Below are 19,945 nucleotides of genomic sequence, written 5' to 3'. Positions count from 1 at the left end.
GTCATGGGCCTATCTGTCGTGTGTGTGTGTGTGTGTGTGTGTGTGAGAGAGAGAGAGAGAGAGAGAGAGAGAGAGAGATTGGCTGCTCTCTGCCCTCTACCAGCCTCAGCACACAAGAAATCCTTGTGGTTATAGATCAGAGAGGTGGACTTCAGAGAGAGTAGGGCCGAGCTAGTTATATGAAGATGGCCAGACCTCTTCCAGTCGGAGGTTTTGTTTCATGCCACAGGCCCTCAGAAGTTGGGAGCACATGTGCCCTCTCTCCCTGGCTTCTTACTGCTGAGGACCCAGCTGTGCTGCTGTGTCAGCCTGAAAGCATTATGGGGCAGATAATAGTCCTTTGGCCTATGCCCAATGAGGAGGGCTTTGCTTTGATCAACATCATCATTTGCAGTGGAGAACAGGAACAGCTGTTGGGCTAACCAGGGAAATAATACTTGGCTCTGTTGACAAGTGCCAGGGGAACTAATCACTCTACACACATTCCTCTTAGAACTTGGAGGGGGAGGTCAGCCCAGTGGTTGGAAGTTGGTGCCACCTTGGAGAGCTCCAGTCCTGGTTATTCAAGGGGGTTTGAGGCGAGCTAGCAGGTGGGATACAGATGTCTTCTGAAGTGACCTCTTGTGGCTAATGTAGGGACTGCACTCTGCATGGACGAGTTTCTCATGCCTGCAAGGTGACCTGTGGTAGAGCCAGAAGGTGGCCAGCCATGAGTGACCGGGACCTCTCTGCTGGAAGACTGTGGAAGTAGAACGTGCTGGTGGCTGTCATTGTTTCCTTCAGGGATTTTGTTTTCTGGCCTCTGAGTGTCCATAACTCCAATGCCTGTCTCTTGCTCTTACTCTGGAGAGCAGCCATGCAGAGTGCACCTCTGAGCACAGATGTGCATGCTGGGGACCAAAACTGAGCTAACACTTTCAACTCAGGAGGTGCCTGGGAGACAAAGGGAAGGGGCATTGGGGCTGCAAGTGACCAAACATGGCAAGGTTAAGCAGGTCCTTTCCAGCCAACTTCTTTCTGGAGCCCATGGAGAGGGCTTTTGCTAAAATAGGAGCCAGGTCCCTACCCTAAGCTGCATTTCTCCTCCTCCTGATAGTCTGGATATTCCCAGAGGCCAGGACGGACTAGAGCCTCATGTTTAGGGGTTCAGTCTCTGATTTTTATTCCAATTTCCTAGCCCTTGCTAGCTGGGGACGAAGGGGAAGGAGAAAAGCGTTAGGCTTCCTGGGCCTTGTCAACAATACAGTGGCATTGAGGAGGGGTTTGGGAGTGTGTTGGCCTGTAGTACTGGACCTAGGAAAGAAAAAGAAAGGAAGCATTGGGGTAGATGAGCAGTTGGGTTCCTGGGCTTCCACACCCCTGTGGGCCTGCCACTGGGGTCTCTTACTTCACCTGCCGTCTGTTGCACTGACCTTGTTGGGACAGTGGTCCCTGAAGTATCTGCATGTAACTTGTTTTGGATGATATGTGGGAGTGATCAGTTGGTGGGTCCAGCATGCCTTCTGTTCTTGAAGTCCACATCGCACTTATTTCCCACCTCCCTTCCCTCCAAGAAAGCACCATCTACCTGGCCATTACTTTTTTTTTTTTTTCCAAAACACTGTTTTAATAAGGAAACAACAGAAATAGAAGATTGTTCTCTGGCTGGAGCCCAGACCCCGTATAATACATTACATGTACAAAGTGGCCTGTAGCCAACTCCTGGGTCTCTCTCTGGGTCTCTAACCCCCTGTTCCATGCCAAATTCCTGGGCCCTTGGACCTCAGCTCCTCTCCAGAATATGCCTGCCCACTCCCTTTATCCTAAAACCCAGTGGCCAGGAAGGGAGACTGGTGAGTGGCTGGGGTTGGGGGAGGGACTAGTGGGAAAGAAAATGTTTGTAAAGCCAGATCGACATCAGGGGAAGGTCTCCCTCTCACTGGCATGTAGGGCTGCCTGGGCAGCAGTGGGGTGTCCTGCTTTGGTGTGGAGCATGAGTGCCTAGGGAAGCCCAACCTGAGCTTAGGGTGGGGTCCCTAAACCTCTTAGGGTCCCTTAGAATTATTGCCTCCGGGAAGCAGAACTGTCCATTCCTAGGGCCTTAGAGAAGGACTAGAGACCTCCCAAGGGGCTGATGTCAGCGTGCCAGGACTCCCCAGAGGTCAGTGTTGACAGCAGCTTTGGCCACTGGTGATGGCCCCGTGATGAGCACCCTGGAGCACTTTCCACCACCATCAAGTTCACCCTGCTGAAGGGTGCCACATGCCAGGCTGGATGGTGGTCAACCTGGAGAGAGGTGCTCTTCCTCTGCTTGTGAATTCCAGGCTAGAGGTCCAGGCCATGAAGAAGGGTCAGGAGAATGCTGGTTCTTGATGTGTGTACTCCAGCTCTGCTCTGCCCAGAGGGAGATGCCGCCTGACTTGAAACCAAGCAAGGGCCCTGTGTGGGCAATGGTACCAAGAAAATAGGCCCTGGTGGTCATTGCAGGTGGGGAAGGGCACAGCTTCTTGAGGGACTGGTGAAATCTCTTCCCAGATGGTATGTACAGGAAGTGTAGGGACAGCAGGAAGCTGGAAACTCTGCTGCTGGGCTGTGATGCTGGGCTGAGCTGGCCTCTCCAAGCTGCCCCCACCTAGATGGAGACTTCATATTCTTTCGTCTCCTGCAAAGTAAAGAGACTGCTGGGAGTTGGAAACTTGTATAAGGTTTGCCAGCCCATAATCCACTTCCCAAGGAAAAGGGGAAGAGTGAGAGGGCTTGGAGGGGCCCTCAGGGGTACCCCCCCAAGAGAGCATAGAATTAAGGCCTGGATAGGGTGCAAAGAATGGCATGGGTACTTACTCCAATCTCGTAAGTTGGATTGTCAAATGCTGACTCCACAGTAATGCGGTCGTAGGGACGGGGTCGTGTCCGGGGCAGCCGCAGGGGGCTTTTCCCTTGGAGCCTGTGGGACGGAGATGCCTGTGAGTCAAAAATGCTGGGCAGAAGTGAGTTGGGTACATAGGGCAGGAAGGGAAACCAGACTCACCTAGAGAAGTAGAGGTACACACCTCCCACCAAGAGCGCCATCACCACCAGGGGCAAGAAAATGGCAGCTGCAATGTGGGCAGCATCCAGGGAGCTGGAGGGAGCAGGTGCCTTGGCAACTGAAAACACAGTGGGTGGGATTGGGGCAGAAGTTCCTGTGACCCAGAGCCCATATCTGTCCTCACCTCTGGCCAGGAGAATCCAGGGACCAGCTCCCTGTAGCTAGCTGGGGGCAGGGAAGGAAAATTTTGCTTTGCTGGTCCCAGACCTCTCTCTTTCTCTGCCCTCCCTTCTGGGGGAACCCATGGCCTGGGATTTGTGAGAGCCAGGGGCAGAGAGACTATTTCCCTGACCCTCAAGGGGGGGCTCACCATCCAGGCTGCGGCCGCTGTAGAACCCATCCAGAGAGGCTGGAACAAGAGGGAAGGGCCAAGGGCAGAGGTAAGACCAATGGGCCAAACCACTAAGGTAGGGAGTAGACTGATCATGGCAAGGATTTGTCCAAGGAGAGCCCACACTAGCATTTGTCTTCTTGTCACCAGGTCATAAGGATCTGGCAGAGACTGGAGAGACTAAGGGTAACATGAAGGGGGGTGTGGACAGGTCGTTCAACCCTTGGCATCTTTGCTAAATTCTCTGCTAGAGCAGCCCTGTGGGACAGGCAGGAGTTTTGGCTTTTTTAAAAGTTTTTTTTTATTTACTTGAAAGAGAGCATGAGCAGGAGGAGCAGAGGGAAAGGGAAAGGGAATCGTAAGCAGACCTCACGCTGAGCTTGGAGCCCGACGCAGGGCCTCATCCCACAGCCCTAAGATCACAACCCGTGTGAAAACCAAGAGTCAGACACTCAACCAACTGTGCCACCCAGGCGCCCCGGGGCAGACAGGAGTTCTGAGGGTGGCAGAACACTCACCAGCCCTACAGATGGGTGGGGGGTCACTCCAATGGGAAGGGTGCCCGGGCACACACTTGATGCTGGCCTGGCCCTTCAACACATAGCCAGGGGCACATGAGAAGTGGACAGTAGCCCCTGCTGGGTGAAGCCGCTTCTCAGGACTGTGGGCACCGTTCTCAGGGGCGCTGAGGCCGTGGCATGGCTTGAGCTGTTCCACTGCAAAGCAGGCAGAGCCCAGTGAGGGTACCAGGTCCCGAGCCCCCAGAGGTGGCATCTTTTGATCTTTTGTCTCCTACAAAAGGATTTCCCTCTTCCCCATTCGACACTTACGAAGACACTTGGGGGCTCGGTCGCTCCACTTAGGGCTGCTGGCCTGACGGTCATGGCACGTGAGGATGGGACTACCGGTCAGTACAAAACCCTGGTCACAGATATACTGCACGGTGGTCCCCACAGGAAATTTGGGGCTAGATACGAGGCGTCGGCTGTGCTCCACATCCCCAGGGTCATGGCAGGAAGTCACTACAGGGAGAGGGTCATGGGGGAAAGTAGCCCAGGTAGAACTCAGCAAAGGCCAGTCCACCCTGGCTTTGCTCCAGGCCAGCCCATTATCTTCTTGTCACATGGTGCTGCTGCCTATTTTTCTGTCCCTGCCATTTGGCTGGGGTGCCTCCCTCCTTTGTCCTCTTCCTACCCATTAGAGTCAACAAACGCTGGCTATCTACCAGGAAGGAAATATTTGAAAGGCTTGGCGGATAACCCTTTGAAAAGGTATCATCCCATTTCACAGGGTAGGCAACAGAGACTATAAGAGGTGGAGGAAATTCAAGGGCACTAGCTGGTAACAGCCAAAGTCAGGTTCAGGATCAAGGAGAGAGACTAGTGTCTTGCACTGAGGAGGGGACCGTGGGGAACAGGTACTCACCTCTCTGACAGGAGGGCAGGTCCTCGCTCCAGGTTAGGTCCCACTGGCACATAAGGACACTAGATCCTACCACCTGGTAGCCAGGGTAGCACTGGTAAGTGACAACCGTGCCATGTACCAGCTCAGGCTGAGATGGGCTCTTCCAGCCATTGGGGATCTCTGGCAGCTCTGGACATGTGTCATTGCGGGGCACCTCTGGGGGACACAGAGGCAGCAAGAAGTAGGCCCTCAGACAGCACTGAAATAACTGTGATCACTTTCCTGACTGCGAGGGCACCCCACTTCCTGCTGGTTCGGCCTGGGCCTCGCCTGGCCTGGACAGGCACAGCAACGCATTCCTTCCTGCTCAGGGGCCCCTCCCGGCCTGTCCCCGACATCATTCGGTTTCTGAGCTTCCTGGGTTATCATTTTGGCTTTGGCTTTACTTTAAAAAGCACATTGGCCAGTTCCCCGGTCCTGAGATGGGGGCTGGGGAGGGTGGGGAAATTGTTACTTGTATTCAAGATGGTCAGGAGGTAGAAACAAACCCCTTTCCTTAGTTTGTCATGTTTGTGACGAAGGTCTTCCTGCTGTCTACCCAAATCTCTGCAGTGGAAGGCTCCCTATCACGGGGTCCCGAGGGACGATGGAGAATTAGACTAGCTTCCTTCAGGGGCTGGGATGCCTGGAGTTTTTCCCAGCTTTCCCTTGTTGGATAAGAGAACCAAGGCTCATTGCCTCGGTCTCTCCAACTTGCGGTTTAGGATCCATATTCGGGCCTCCCCTCTCCCCTGACTCCCCCAGGGACAACAAGCTCACCAAAAAAGTGGATGACAAAGCCCTGTTGGTAGCCCAGCACCGAGGCCCCGGGGTCTGACTGGAACTGTATGGTGACGTCAGCCATGGAGGTAAAGAGCTTGAAGTGGCCACGGGGCCCCGAGTACTGGCCCAGGACCCGGGCCGTCAGGTCGTCCCCATCATAGAAGGTAAGCACATCACCAGGGCCTATGCGCAGCCTGTGGAGGAGGACTGTCAGGGAGGGTCGGCCTGGGGACTCCAGGTTGGGCTGGGGCCACAGATGGCCCCAGAGCCCAGGAGCTGGCTTGGCCTCACCCAGCGGGCACTCACACTCGGACGTCCAGCAGGACGCGCTTGTCCTCCTCCACGTGCACGCCCCAGATGCAGTCCTGCCCGCGGCTGTAAGGCTCCGGCCAGTTGGGGGAGAGCACCACACCAGCTGAGTCTGTGATCTCCCCACTGCACACAGCTGGAAGGCAGGGGAGGCCCCGGAGGTGTGTCCCCTCTGCATTCCACCCCCCCCCCCGCCCCCTGTGCTATGTTCTCAGGCTGCCACCTGCCCACAAGAGTGCTGACCCATGGCCAGGAGCCCCCACCTCCTCCTTGCATCGGGGATGAGCTTGAATCTCACATGTCACAGGGCCCCTATAGTCCCAGGCTCTGCCGTTGGCTCTGGTCCTCCACCTTGCTTCCTGCCCCCAGGGTAGGCCCATCCACAGGTACCTACTGACCTCGGCAGGCTGGCTCTGTCTCGTTCCACTGCGGGTCGTGGGGGTCAATGCACTCGATGATGATGGAGCCCTGCTCCAGGGTGTAGCCAGGGTCACAGCTGAACTCCACGGTGGTGCCCACAGGGTAGGAGGGGGCACTGCTGCTGAAGTTGCCGTATTTGACAAAGGGTTCATAGCAGTGGCCCTGCTGGAAGGCTGCAAACCATGGTCCAGCCCAGCTTAGCCTCAGCCGGGCCAAATTGTGGGTGGGGGGAGCAGGTGTCCTTCTGCCTCCCGCCCCAAGGTCTTTATCTTCCCAACCACAGTCCTAGGCTTGCAGCAGAGGAAGGATGCCCAGAGCACCATACCCTATCATGTGCGGGAGACAGGCTTGCTCTCCGTTGTATTCCTAGCACCTAGTTTTGTGCTCCATACACACAAGGCACTCAATAAATGGTTTTTAAATTAATTAATGCATGCATGCATGCAGGAGGGTTCTAGAATATCTCTTGCAGCAATTTTCCTTCTCTACGGGTTAGGACATTTTTGCTCTTCAAACCCTAAAGGAGTCATTCTCTCGGACTAGAGGGCCTGGGTCCAGGCGAGGGTCTCCTGCAAGAATGGGGTGGGGATCTCCAAGGACTGGGGGGGACACCTAAGTGCTAGGTGAGCAGGGGCTGAGTTGGAAGGAATGATGATGGAATGGAGGCAGGGGGGAGGGTGTGAGAGGAGAGGACCTAGGAGCCCTAGGAGAGGCCTAGGCTCCAGCCCTTCAGCCCTGCGGGCACCCCCCCCCCCCCCCCCGCAGCAGGCTCACCCTCATAGCGCAGGGCCATGCCGGCAGCTGCCCCGCTGCTGTCAGTGCTGAGCTCCACAAAGAAGTGCCGGCCAGAACTGAGCAGTCCCTCGATGGGCAGGTACTCTACTTCATAGGAGTCATACACTGGAGGGGCCTCCACGTTGTCTCCATTACGGATGATGAGTCTGGGTCAGGAGAGCAGGAGGGGCACGGCTGGTCCCACTGTCCCGGCTGGGGTGCGGCCCGGGCTTGTGTTCTGTCCCCACAGCAGGAATGCTGGCCGGCCTGGTGCTCCCAACCCCCCACGGCTCCCCTCACCTGTCGTCATCCTCCGCCAGGGAAACCTTCTCAAAGTGTAAGTGCAGCCGCTGGCCTTCTGGGGCCTCAAGCAGCCAGTGGCAGGTGAGATTGTTGCTGTAGTTGCCCGGGAAGCCCGGGGAGACAATACGGCCAGTGGTGGCATTGCGGGTCACTCCACCGCAGGCGGCTGTGAGACAGGGCCAGGACTGTGGGCTGGATTCTGGATGGCCTACCAGGCCTGCCAGCCCACCCCGGCCCTTGTGCCCTCTGCACCTTCGTGGTCCTGGAGGTCCATCCTTGGCCTCCATGACCCTGCAGCCCCAGACAGCCCGGTTTCCAGAATCCTAACCTTCCACACCTCTGGGATTATTCATGTGCAGCTCCATTGACAGTGGTAGATCTAGCCATGTGGTCCTGGGGAAGTCACTTTCCCTCTCTGCTGACTCCTCTGGGACGCCTTCCCTGACTCCCTCCAGGCAGCCCCTTAAAGGCTCTCACACTGGGGCTCCAACCTTCTTGGGTATATCTGCTTCTTCTATCTCATGCCACTTTCCTGAAACTAATTATTGCTTGGATGTGTCCCTTCATTAGGACCCCCTCGGGCAGGGGCAAGGTCTTTTCAGGCCAGGAAGAGTTGGTATTCAGTGTCTGTTGAATAAAATGAGTGAGTAGGGGTAAAAAAGAGGGCAGGACCTGCTCTGGCCTGACAAACATCTGGTATCCCTACCATCTACCTCCAGATCTTATGCCCTCAGCGGACACTGCTGGCCAGGACCTGGCCTTACCTACTTTCTGAGATAGCCTCACTATCACCATTGTTTCTGGGCTGACCCCTCTGGCCTGGGACTGTTCTTTTTCAAGGGGAAGCTGAGTAGCCCACCCAGCCCCATCACTGAAGACTTCTGGGTTACGTGGCCACAAGTAATTGAGTGGGGCCAGAGAAGGGGTTTCAAAGGCAAGAGGAGTCCAGGAAGCACTTTCCTCTCCTGGGCACTCAGCTCTGGACCCTGCCTGCTCTGAGACCAGGCTGTCCTGGCCAAGATACAACACCCTTGTCTCTAGATATTTAAGATGGCAGAATATTTTAACTTAATAAAGTTCTTGGGGAGGGGCTTGTGGTGAGTTTCTTCTCCACTTCTCTGCAGAGAGGGCAAGACCCATCTTTCTGCCTGGGCTCAGAACAGAACTGCCCCGCGAATGTGATCATGCCCACCTTCACTTGAATTTGTCTGTGGCTCCCTGTTACCCCCAGGTCATCCAAGCTCAAGGTGGCCTTTAAGCCCTTTACGAAGCTGGCCTTCTCCTGACTCGGCTTCAGCCCCATCCTGCATGCGCTCTTCAGGCACACTTTGTCCTATCCTCACTCTAGCATGCTTTGTGCTTTCCACACCTTTGCATATTCTATCCCAAGAATCCACTCCACTTCCCTGAGCTAACATTCTTGTCCTTCCATGCTTTCTCCCTGGGAAGCTTTCTTTGCCTTCTTCTTCATTTTGGAGCAGCTCTCCCTCCCTTGGATCCCAACCATGCCCTGAATTCACCCCATCACAGTACGGTTTGCACAGAATCTGATGCATGCTGGTTTCCCCACTGGCCAGAGAGCTCCCAGAGAGCAGAGACCACATCTGGCTTATTCACCTCTGCTTGTTCCTGGCACCCAGGAAGAGTTTATAAAATGACTTAAAGGGGGCGCCTGGGTGGCTCAGTGGGTTAAAGCCTCTGCCTTCAGCTCTGGTCATGATCCCAGGGTCCTGGGATCCAGCCCCACATTGGGCTCTCTGCTTGGCGGGGAGCCTGCTTCCCCCACCCCCTGCCTGCCTCTCTGCCTACTTGTGATCTCTGTCTGTCAAATAAATAAATAAAATCTTTAAAAAAAATAAAATGACATAAGGTTCAAGAACCTGAGCAATTAAAAAAAAAGAGAAGAGAAAATGTCCGAGCTGCCTTTTACACTGCTGATTAAACACTCCATCTTCCTTCTGCCAAGAAGCCCCTCTCCCTTGGTAACAACCTCAGAGTTCTTCATCATCCAGGCCCAGAACCTGGGAGAAAGTCTCCTTTCACTTGTCCTGCTTTGCTCAACAGTGTCTCTGGGACCTCTTCCCTCCCCTCTATTCCCAAAGTCACTGTCAAGTTCAGAGCCTCTTGCCTGCCTGGCCTCCTGGCCTCTGGATACCACCCAGCTGGCTCTCCTGCGGAATTGTTCTGAGCTCCTCCCTAGCTGTTTTCTGAGTCCCCAAACATTGCCTCACCTTGTTGCCTCTGTGCTAAGTGCCTGTACTCTTATCTATTCACACAATCAATATGTGTCATTTGTGTAATATGTGTCCATCAAAATGTCAAACCTTTAGGGGTACCTGGGGGGCTTAGTCGGTTAAGTGTCTGCCTTCAGGTCAGGTCATGATCCCGGGGTCCTGAGATTGAGCCCCATATCAGGCTCCCTGCTCAGTGGGAAGCCTGCTTCTCCCTCTCCCTCTGCCTGCCGCTCCCCCTGCCTGTGCTTGCTCTTGCTCTCTCTCTCTCTCTCTCTCTGTCAAATAAATAAATAAATGTTAAAAAAAAAAGTCAATCTTTCAATGTCAATTCCCCCAAGATGCATCCCAAATACCCATCTAAGAACCATTGCTTCCTCCCTGCCCATGTCACTTTACAACTCTTCATTGGTGTGTTTTACTGCCTGCTTTGGAAATTGGTGATCCATGTGCTTCCTTCTTCCTCCATTTCCCAGAATTGTGGGCCCTTTGAGGGCATGGTCTCCATTTAATTCAGCTCTGTATACCTGTAGTGCGTGGATATAGGAAGTGCTCAATACACGGTTTGGATAAATGCTATGGAGATATGTGACCATTTTCTGGCTTCCTTACAGAGAGCAAATGAAGGTTCCAGACAGCAATGCAGAGCAGGGATAAGCACCACCCCTCTTACTCCTCTGTTTAGCCCTGAGTCCCCTGGAGCCACTTACCAATGCAGACAGGCTCCTGGAAATCCCAGAAGGGCTGGGTGGCATTGAGACAGGTGAGAAGCCTGGCACCCTTCAGCTGGTAGCCAGTGGCACAGCGGAAGCGGGCACTACCTCCTGGGTGGAGGCTGGTGACGGTCACAGCTCCATAAGCAGGTCGCCGGGGAAAGTGGCAGCTCAGGAAGTAGGCTGCAGAGAGAAATTGGGTGACATTGTGTGTGTGTGTGTGTGTGTGTGTGTGTGTGTGTGCTGGGGGGCTGAGTCATAGCCAGGGCAAAAGGGGTCTGCCACAGCCTGCCTGGAGGTGTTACTCAGGACCGGAAGAAGCATCGGGAATTCCAGGAAAGACTCTGCTCCCCACCCCAGAAGGGGCCAGAGATATTTCTAGCATCCTGGACTGGTGAGTGGAGCACGCGCAGAGCTGGAAGTTAGGAGGCTTGGGTCCTGGTTCAAGCTTCCTGACGCTTTTGGCCAGCTTTTCAGCCTTTCTGTGTCCCAGTTTCCCATTTGTTAAATGAGGTTCAAAATGCCAGGCTACCTACAGGGTTATTAAGAGAAAAAAGGGGATAGGATTTTATTCAGCTTTGGTGTCCCTGGAATCCAGCTGAGAGCACATGTTTAAGAAAGGTTTATTGAATGACTTATAGATGGGAAAGCACTTGAAACGGTAAGTCTATCCTCATGTAAAGTATTGATGCTATTTTTCCTGTAGAGGACAGATATGAATTACAGCTAGAACGACTGAAGTCAGACAGTAAAAGCTTTCCCAGTGTTCACTGGCAAGGACTGTGGACTTCTTTTAAAAACAGGATAGGGCAAGGGTGGGGAGGCAGGGCACGCCTTCCTTGAAAGTTGGGGGAAGGACAAGTTGCCTGGGAAAGCTTGGTAACTTTTGGAATTGTCATACCAAGTATGACCGAATGGTGGCAGCAAATCCTACAAGACAACCTGGCAAGTCCCAGCCTGGTGCCAAGCCAGGGTGATAGCTAAAAATGAGGGTTACGGCTTGTGTCCCAGAGGGGGAAAGAAGGCTAGAGGAGGTCAAGGAGAGAGGCCGAGTGAAGGCTTGGGCTACAGAGTCTGAAAACCCATGGGGGTAGTAAGAGGGATAGGGATTGTCTAGACTGAGGATCTTGGGGTGGAGGGGCCCACCCTTACTGATGGCACTAGGTGGATGGGAAGAGAGGTCCAGGCAGGTCTAGAGGTCCTCGTCTAGCCTCCATGTGATTTGTGTGAGTAGACAAGGGGGCCGCCTCTGGGCAGAACAGGATCCAGAAATGAGTTCCATGATTTTTACCCATCCTGGCCCTATAGTCACTGGGCTTATGGAAAGGGAGAGGATGATTCTTACTCTTCCCTCTCTCATAGCCAATGAGTGGTTCTTTGTGATTGACAGGGACGAAAGGGTAACGTTTAGGGAGTGGGTTCTGGGGTCTGACTGCCTGGGTTTAAAGAACACAAGCTCCCTTACTTGCTGTGCCACCTTGGGCAAGTTACCTAACTTCTCTGTGCCTCCATTTCCCTGTTTACCACCCCCCCCATTTCCAGTACTGCATCCAGTGTTGTTACATGAGAGGTTAACTGAGAGGACATATGCATAATTCCTGGCACAGAACAAATACCAAATGTCCCGGCCTGCTGTTATTGTTCGGAATCTCAATTAATAAAAGCACCTCACATCTGCAGGCACCTTCCAGCTTCTAAAATGCCTTCACACTTCTACAGTATGCTTGGGAGGAAGGAAGGCAAAGTATGGATCATTAACACATTTCCCAATAAGGAAAACTGAAGTTCAGAGAGACTGGGGGACTTGCCCTGATCACATAGCCAGTAAGTGGTGGAGAGGGCATTTGAAGCTCCTGGTTCTAGAGTTTTCCATTCTCCCCTCTCCCACCTGCTTCCCCTGGTGAAGTAGAAACCAGGGCTCAGGAGTCAGAGGAACCCATGAGTGATAGACAAGATCGCCCTGGGTGGTTGGTGAGGGTGACCCCTCACAGTGACCTGAGGAGAGACCCCTGGCCAGAACGGGATGGGGAAAAGAGTGTGGGGCACCCCCAACCAGAGTGCAGGGAGGGGGGTGACACCCAGACAGGTCTAGGTCATGAGTCAGATGTCCTTATATCTTCCCTGTGGGTTCTTATCGCAACTCGGGAAAGAGCGGTCCCCCATTTCACAGATTAGGAAACTGGGCTGGGAAGAGGTGAGAGCAGGAGGTTGGGGGCAGATAAGGAAGCCCCCAGACTCCATAGTGGCCACTTCCCAGGAGGAGCTTCCTCCTGTTGCCATGACTACCGTTCCCAGGGAGCCTGGATGACGGCAATCTGTTGAGCTATTTTCTCCCCGGAGTCTGTTTCTGGGGCCAAGTCCAGTGCCAGGAATGCTCAGGAGGGAGGAGGGGATGTCTGGCAGGGCCCTCTGCTTCCTCACCCTGCCTGGGGCTGTGGGAGGGGAGTCAGAGCCTGGTTCTACAGATGAAGCCCTTGTGGGGGCCCTTCCTTGTGATCTCCAACATTATCTTGGATAGCTCCGGCAGTGCTGTGGGTACTAGTCCCCTCGCCCCCTCTTCTGGCACCCTCTTTCTCCAGCCCAGGGAGACACGCGTGTGAGCACATGCTCCTCCTGTTCCCATCTCCGGGATCAGGGCTAATTACAGCCTATAATTAGGGGAATTACGCTCATTAAGGAAAGAGCTGATCATTGACAAAAACTGGGCCGAGGAGGGAGGGCTTCTGGGAGCTGAGCAGAAGGCAGGACTGGGCCAGCTCTCCCAGCCCCTCCTTGGGGTCTGTACCCCTTGCCGGGCCTCCAGCTCACTGTCTTTCAGCCACCTTTGTCTGGCCCAACAGAGAGAAGGTCCAGGGTTTCGTGCAGAGGAATTTGCGGCAAGAGAGAAGGTTACCGTGCCGTGAAATTATGCCCGCTGCTAGGGAGGATTGATGAGCCATTAGGGAGGCTGGCCGGGCCGCCTAGATGCTCACCCTTGTCTCAGCTGGCCCCCTGCCTCTGCCAAGCCCTGCTGGCCAGCCCTAATGCCAGCGCCAGACTGCTCTCCCAGTTTGGGTGGAGAGGCTAGCGAGGGGCGAGTGCTTCTTAGGTGGGTTCTAAGCACTTCCCTCTCCAGCGCCCCATCCTCCTCCCCCTCGGGGCTGTGGACCCAGCAGGGCTACAGAATCGGTCCCTGACAGTGCAGGGCAATGCCATAATTGCTCATACCAATTATTTCCCCATTAGCACTCCCAGTCTGAATTGGTTACCCTGTCAAGAAGACTTTGCCTGGGGGAAGGGGGGTCAGGAGAGATGCTGATGGGAGAGGGGCAGAGGCGAGCCCCTTTTCCTCCCCTTCCCATCCTGCCAGTTCTTTAACACTTGTGTCTGGTTCCTTCATGGAACACGCTAAGTTTATGGAACGGGCTAAGTGCTAAGCATTTCCCATGAACCCTTTTGTTTAATCCTCCTTGTGACTTTATGGAATAGGCATATTGGTCACATGGTACAGCAGAGGAAAGGGAGGGTTAGAGAGGTCAAATGACCTGTCCAAGGTCAACAGCCAATGGGAAGGGGATTTAGACACAGATCTGCCCATCTCCTGAGTCTGATTTTTCCCATTATAGCTGGCCACTCCCCTATTTCCAGAGGTTTTCTGAGCTGACTGGGGCATGAGCCAGGTCTAGGGTGGATGAGGTGGTTCAGGAAAGCCACGTTGGTTGCTAAGGGCCTCCAGAAGGTCACTATCAAGCCCCTTTGACCTTGACCCCCTTGCATTTGGGAGATAGGCCTTCTATTGTTATTGCCTATTTCAGTGTCTGCCTCCTCTAGAGATTTTTTTTTTTTAAGATTTTATTTATTTAATTGACAGACAGAGATCACAAGTAGGCACAGAGGCAGGCAGAGAGAGAGGAGGAAGCAGGCTCCCTGCTGAGCAGAGAGCCTGATGTGGGGCTCGATCCCAGGACCCTGAGATCACGACCTGAGCCGAAGGCAGCGGCTTAACCCACTGAGCCACCCAGGCGCCCCTCCTCTAGAGATTCTGAACTCCTTAAGGTCAAGGAACGCCTCAAGGCCCTCAAAGATCCTTGACATTGTCATTGTCCAGTACAGCCTGGCAAAGAGCAAAGAGCGGATACCTAGGAAAAGTTTACTGAATGAATAAGTGAGTGAATGAGTAAGTGGAAATGGGCCCCCTGGGACTACCGGGTTCTGTGTCAGGCCCCCTTCACAACCAGATCTCTACAAGGTAGTAGGTGGCAGAGGGAAGGTTCTGGAAGTGTCAGGTGTGCAATAATCACCTTTAGTTGTACAGAGCATCACGGGGCACCTGTACCTGTCCCGCTGACTCCCCCCACCCATACCTATAATGGCACCAGAGATTCCCAGGAGGACACCCAGTCTGAGCTGGTTCTTCCCCCAGCTGCCCAGGCCTACCTTGGTAGTGGAAATGGAAGGTGCCAGGCCCAGCAGGTGGTGGGAGGCTCTGGAACCTCAGTGCTGCTTGGTGGGTGGGGCTACGGATGACTTGGCCCCTCAATAGGAAAGATTGGTTGGCCAGGGGCAGCGGGTCAGGCCCCCCCAGGCCCTCCACAGTCACCGTCTCCCCCTCTCGGAGGCTGATGTTCTGGACCTGCCATGGGATAGACAGTGCAAAGCGGAGCAGTCAGGCTTCTTCCTGCTGACGGAGCCCTGCTGCCCACAGACTCCCAGGGGTCCCAGACACGGCCAATCCTCAGTGCCGCTTGGCCACTGGAGCCTCCAGGCCCTGAGCTGGGCACTTGAGAACAGGAGGGGCTCATTTCACCTTCCCAGTAACCCTGGGAGAGGGGATCTGAAATTCATATCCAAGGTCACACAGGGATGATTAGCAGAACTGGAATTTGTAAGCTTGTCTTTCTGTCTCCTAAACTTTTCAATGACACCAGGACACCGGCTGCTTCCCATCCCTTCACTTCTCAGGGCTCAGTTTTCTCATCTGTAAAGTGGGGACGGAGTAGGTGTGTTGAACTAGAGGGTGTCCAAGGGCCTGACCAGCCCTGTGAGGTCTTTTAAGCATCAGACCCATGTGCTCACTTTCCCTGGATGCCCCCTATTGGATGTCTCACAGGCACCCCACCCCGAGCCTGCTTCACACTGAGCTACCCTCTTCCTTCTCCCCTCCACCCCCTGCTCTGTCCCCCTCCACCAACAGCTTCCCTCTCCATCCATCCCATGCCCAAGTTTGAAACTGACGTCTTGACTCCTCCCTTATTCCCCACAGCCAATCAGTCATTCCCTCCTATCTATTGGACCCAGATCTTTTTATTACTCTTCATCCCTCCTGCCACTCCCAGCTCTTGGCTACTGTGGTTTACTTGGAACCCGCAGCAGCCTTCTGGCTGGCCTCCCTGCCTCCAGGGCTTCACCACTCCTCCCTCCTCATCAGTACTTTCGGAACTGCAGCCCTCGAATAGCCCCAACCTGTGGCCAGCCATCGGAACAGAGTGCTTCCTTGATGAAATCTTTTGGTGGTGCTCCACAAAGCCCCCACTACCTGGCCCTCAAGGCCCTGCCCAGCTTGGCTTCGGCTGACCTGACTGCTCAGTCAGCCTCCCTTGCACACACTGCAGCCTCCCTCCCCTCCCCTCCGCTGGGTATTTGCTATTTGCATATGCAGGGAACACCCTCTCCTCCTGCCCTCCAGGTGAAGCTGGTTATTCTTTCCCATCTCAGGACCCCCACCCTCTGCCTACCAAGCCTGGCCAATCAGTTCTTTTGCCTCAAGCCATCCCCACTTGTCCTCTTTGCACTTCTCCATTAAAGCCCAGGGCAGCCTTTGGGGTCACAACGCCCTCTTCAGTGGCCAGTTGCAATAAAGATGCAGTTGCAATCAAGATGGAGACAGTGAATGTGTGGACCCCTGAAGTACATTCTTTGCCCGATTCCTGTGGGCTGAGAAGTGCGAGGATGGACGCTGAGCCCAGGCAGATCGGAGGAGACAGCCGAGTTCTGGACCCCTGAGACTCTGGGTGCAGACAACTGAGGTGCCCTGGGGACTTCTCTGCCTGCCTGGGAGAAAAGACCCTGTGGGTCTTTGGGGTCCCAAAGATGGCTCATGGCAGGGTAGCAGTGTTGGCTCTCCACAAGGAGCTTCCCTTTCAGGGGACATTCTGGGGGAGGCTGCCTGACCATCTGCTGGGGACATTCCTCGGGGAATTCCTGCCGCCCGGCAGAGGCTGGATGAGGTCCCTTCAAACTTGGAGATTCTATGATTCTAGAGTTGGGCAAACAAGACTCACACACGTGGAATCTGTAATTATTGAGAGATGCTAGGCAGCATATAATTCTGCCTTAAGTGGCACTGAATGCATGCGGCAGGGATCCTCTGGTGGGGGGAGGGGTTGCAGGCTCAGGGAGAGCATAGAGCAGGTGGATCTCAGAGGGCCTTAGGGGTGCTGGACCCGGGGGGAGGAGGGGGAGGGAGGGAGGACATCCCTACAGGGAAATCACTAAAGGAGCAAAAGCAGAGAAGCAGAGATGAACTTAGCCTTGTGCCTCATTGCCATAAACATCCTTTGACCTAGAGCTTCCAGCTCTCGACCCTGCCACTCCACCACCAGTAGTGAAAACATGGCAAAAACAATTAGTATTCATGGAGCACCTGTCAGGTGCCAAGCCTTGTTCTGTTCACAGGCATGATTTCCTTGCCCCCACACTTCTATAAGGCACGTGGTGAAATCCCCATAAGTCAACAGAAGCTCAGAGAGGCTAAGGAACTTGCAAAAGGTCACCAAGGTGTTGAGTAGCAGAATCTTGCCTTGCTGGAGGCAAAGGCAACCCCTTCCCTCCCAAACTCCCACCGCTGTCACTGCAGACAGACATCCAGATGTCCAGATGTTTATTCCCAGGCCCCAGGCCCATCAGCTTTAGCGGTGGGGTTTGGGCCAGACTGAGCTTTTTCCAAGATGTTGAGATTTATGTTTCCATCAGCTATCCTTCCACACAACACCCCCCCATCACCCAGAACCCTGTAAGGCTGGGAAAACTGGGAGCTGAGGCTTATGGCCCCCTCCAGCCAGCCAGGCTTCCAGCCCAGCCATGGTGAGGGCTGCCTCAAGAGCATGGGATGGAATGGACTTGGACTACCCCAGGGCTCACTTCCTGAAGGCACCCTGTTCTCAGCTAGAGGCTGTCTGAGCGGCTCTGCTCCCCTCGGTTCTGAGCACCCACTTCCAGGCCTGCCGCAGTGGCTGCAATGTAATTTGTCACTTTTTCGAGGGCCAGGCCTGACAGGGGCCAGACAGGGCTGAGTGTTGGACAAGGAGGGTGATGGAGTCTTGATGCAATTTGCAGGCATCCGAAGAGCTTGGGAGACAGATTGAAATGTCAGCTCTGCTCACAATGGCCTTCTTCCCACACCCCCTAGCCTGTGACAAGGGGTGCGGAGGAGGGAGCTGGGGGCTGGGTAGGGGGAAGGAGCAGGGGAAGGTGAGGACAATTCCGACAGGACCTAGGGCTGTCTTGCATTGCCTGGCTTCCGGGTGCCCCTGAGGTCAGTACTAGGAAGGACGTGGGGTGGGGGGAGGGGACACCACTCCTTCCTAAATGGGGAGGCGGGGAGGATTTAGGTTGCCCTCTGCTGGCCCCCCAGATCATCAGGCTTGACTGGCCTGTCTGTCCCCATTGAAGCCACCAGTCAGGTTTCCAGAACATGCCTAATGGTGTGACTCATAGGTGGGACAGTGCCACAATTCCCCTGAGTAAAACCCCTGCACAGGCCAAAGACAAGCTCAAGGGTGACTCTGGTGTGTGAGCCCCTCCCCCAGAAGATGGCCACAGGCCCTGCTCCCCTACGCTCTTCTGGTCACCAGCACCCACGTGTGTACTCTGACACAAGCCCGGCTGCACACATGCAGCTCCCTCAAACACAAGGCAGGGCACACGTGCGCCCTCGTTCCCACGTGCTCCCCCACATACGGGCCCCTCCTCACATGTGCTCCCTCATTCGCATGCTCCACAAAATCCACGTGCTCCCCCAACTCCACGTGATCCCCCACACCCACGTGCTCTCCCACTCCCCACAGCAGGAGAGGCACAACTTTTCCCATGAGATCCTTTGTCGTTTCAAAGCTTTCACACCCTTTATCCTTTCCTGTATCACAAAATCTCAAGGAGGGAGTTGGAGCAGATTGTATTTACTTCTGCTCTATAGACAAGGGCACCTCGCAATCAGAAAAGCGGAGATTTCCTCTTTGTGTCATACCGTACACCCAAAGCAAAGCCAGGATTCTGGACTGGGACCCCCGATTCCTGGCCTAGGGATTTGTCTTCATGCATAGCCTCCTAGGCCCTTTCCCCAGACTGGAAGAATTCCAGGTGGGCGTCTTACAGGAGCAGGCAGGGAGGAGCTGAGGAAAGGGATGGGGGTAGAGCCCCCTGTGGTCCCCCCATGCACTCCCTGTTTGGCTTAGCCATGCCTGGGCCAATCGCCTAGGCCAGGGGAAGAACAGGGGCTCTTGAGTCCTGAAATCAGCTTCCAGCTCCATCACTGACTAGTTGAAAGGTCCTTGGAGGAAGTTACATGACCTTCCTGAACCCTAGTTTTCGTGTGTGGAATGGGATGGTTGTACCTACTTGATAGGGTTGTAAGGATTAAGTGAGATCCCATCTGTAAGGGGCTGAGCGCTGCCGAGAGGTCCTCTTCCCCTTTTTGGGGGGGATCTGGGCTCTACCCTGGTGAGACTAATGCTTTTGCCGTGGTGGTAGCTGGGTGTCGACCCACCACAGCCCCAGCTCTTCTAGGGCTCTGCCTCGGGGGCACTGTCCCTGGGAGCCACCCTCTCTCAGGTTCTACAGCCGTGGTGGTAGCTGGCTGTCGACCCACCACAGCCCCAGCTCTTCTAGGGCTCTGCCTCGGGGGCACTGTCCCTGGGAGCCACCCTCTCTCTCAGGTTCTACAGCTGCTAGGAAAAGGAAGCAGGGTCAAGAGCTTGAGAGACCACGGCCCGGTCTGGCCTAGGAGGGAGCTTCCTGAACCCGGGAGAGGGGACATGCTCGGAAGGACTGGCTGGGAGTGCCTTTCAGCATCATCTGATTCATCTCCTTTTACAGAGAAGGAAACAGTTCCAGGGAAGGCTGGAGGCTTTGCTGGTCACCAAGGGACGGGCTGCAGAGGCAGGGCTGGAACTCCAGTCCCACATGACAGCCTCTGTGCCTGTCCACAAACCCTTATGGGACAGAGTCTGCTTTAGGGATGGGGAGAGGGGTCTAAATGCATGGGGCCAGACCTGCCTGCACCTCCATAATTCCTCTCAGACGAGCCTTCCAGAAGCCAGAAAAGAGGAGGTTGCCCAGAAATCTCACCCCATGGACCCACCACCCTATTGGTGTCCCTATCAGGCCTGGTCCTGGAGTTCTGGCTATCAAAGTGGCAGCTGGCCTGGCGTGGGAGAGCTGTGTTCCAATGGGGCCACCTGGGGCACAAGGGTGGGGATAATGGACAGCTGTGCCCAGCTCCAGATGGTACAGAGAGCAGCCAAGCCAAGATGGAGACTGGCAGTGAGAAGGCTCTTGAAATGCCAAGTGCAATGAGAGGCACATGCCAGGCCCA

At 54.8% G+C, this 19,945-nt stretch overlaps 1 protein-coding gene across 4 annotated transcripts in view; it reads right to left on the bottom strand.

Moving 5' to 3' along the window:
- Positions 1-1,592: 1,592 nt before the first annotated feature.
- SEZ6 (seizure related 6 homolog) overlaps positions 1,593-19,945 on the bottom strand; it is a gene marked incomplete at both ends in the record, with an annotated part of 44,587 nt that continues 26,234 nt past the window's right edge. The window contains 14 exons of one of the 4 annotated variants that reach the window (XM_080827294.1): positions 1,593-2,641; positions 2,821-2,923; positions 3,008-3,125; positions 3,378-3,416; positions 3,917-4,114; positions 4,229-4,420; positions 4,824-5,018; positions 5,622-5,818; positions 5,931-6,069; positions 6,332-6,526; positions 7,128-7,294; positions 7,428-7,596; positions 10,372-10,557; positions 14,791-14,986. In XM_080827294.1, coding sequence (XP_080683420.1) covers positions 2,612-2,641; positions 2,821-2,923; positions 3,008-3,125; positions 3,378-3,416; positions 3,917-4,114; positions 4,229-4,420; positions 4,824-5,018; positions 5,622-5,818; positions 5,931-6,069; positions 6,332-6,526; positions 7,128-7,294; positions 7,428-7,596; positions 10,372-10,557; positions 14,791-14,986 — 2,124 coding nt within the window. Of the gene's footprint in view, positions 2,705-2,816; positions 2,924-3,007; positions 3,126-3,377; positions 3,417-3,916; positions 4,115-4,228; positions 4,421-4,823; positions 5,019-5,621; positions 5,819-5,930; positions 6,070-6,331; positions 6,527-7,127; positions 7,295-7,427; positions 7,597-10,371; positions 10,558-14,790; positions 14,987-19,945 lie in introns of all 4 variants that reach the window. The other 3 variants (XM_080827292.1, XM_080827293.1, XM_080827295.1) reach the window with 3 other exon arrangements.

Source organism: Martes martes (assembly GCF_963455335.1).
Source record: "Martes martes genome assembly, chromosome: 16".
Lineage (NCBI taxonomy): Eukaryota > Metazoa > Chordata > Mammalia > Carnivora > Mustelidae > Martes > Martes martes.
Note: the sequence above shows the minus strand (reverse complement) of the source record. Positions and strands in the feature narration are given on the sequence as shown.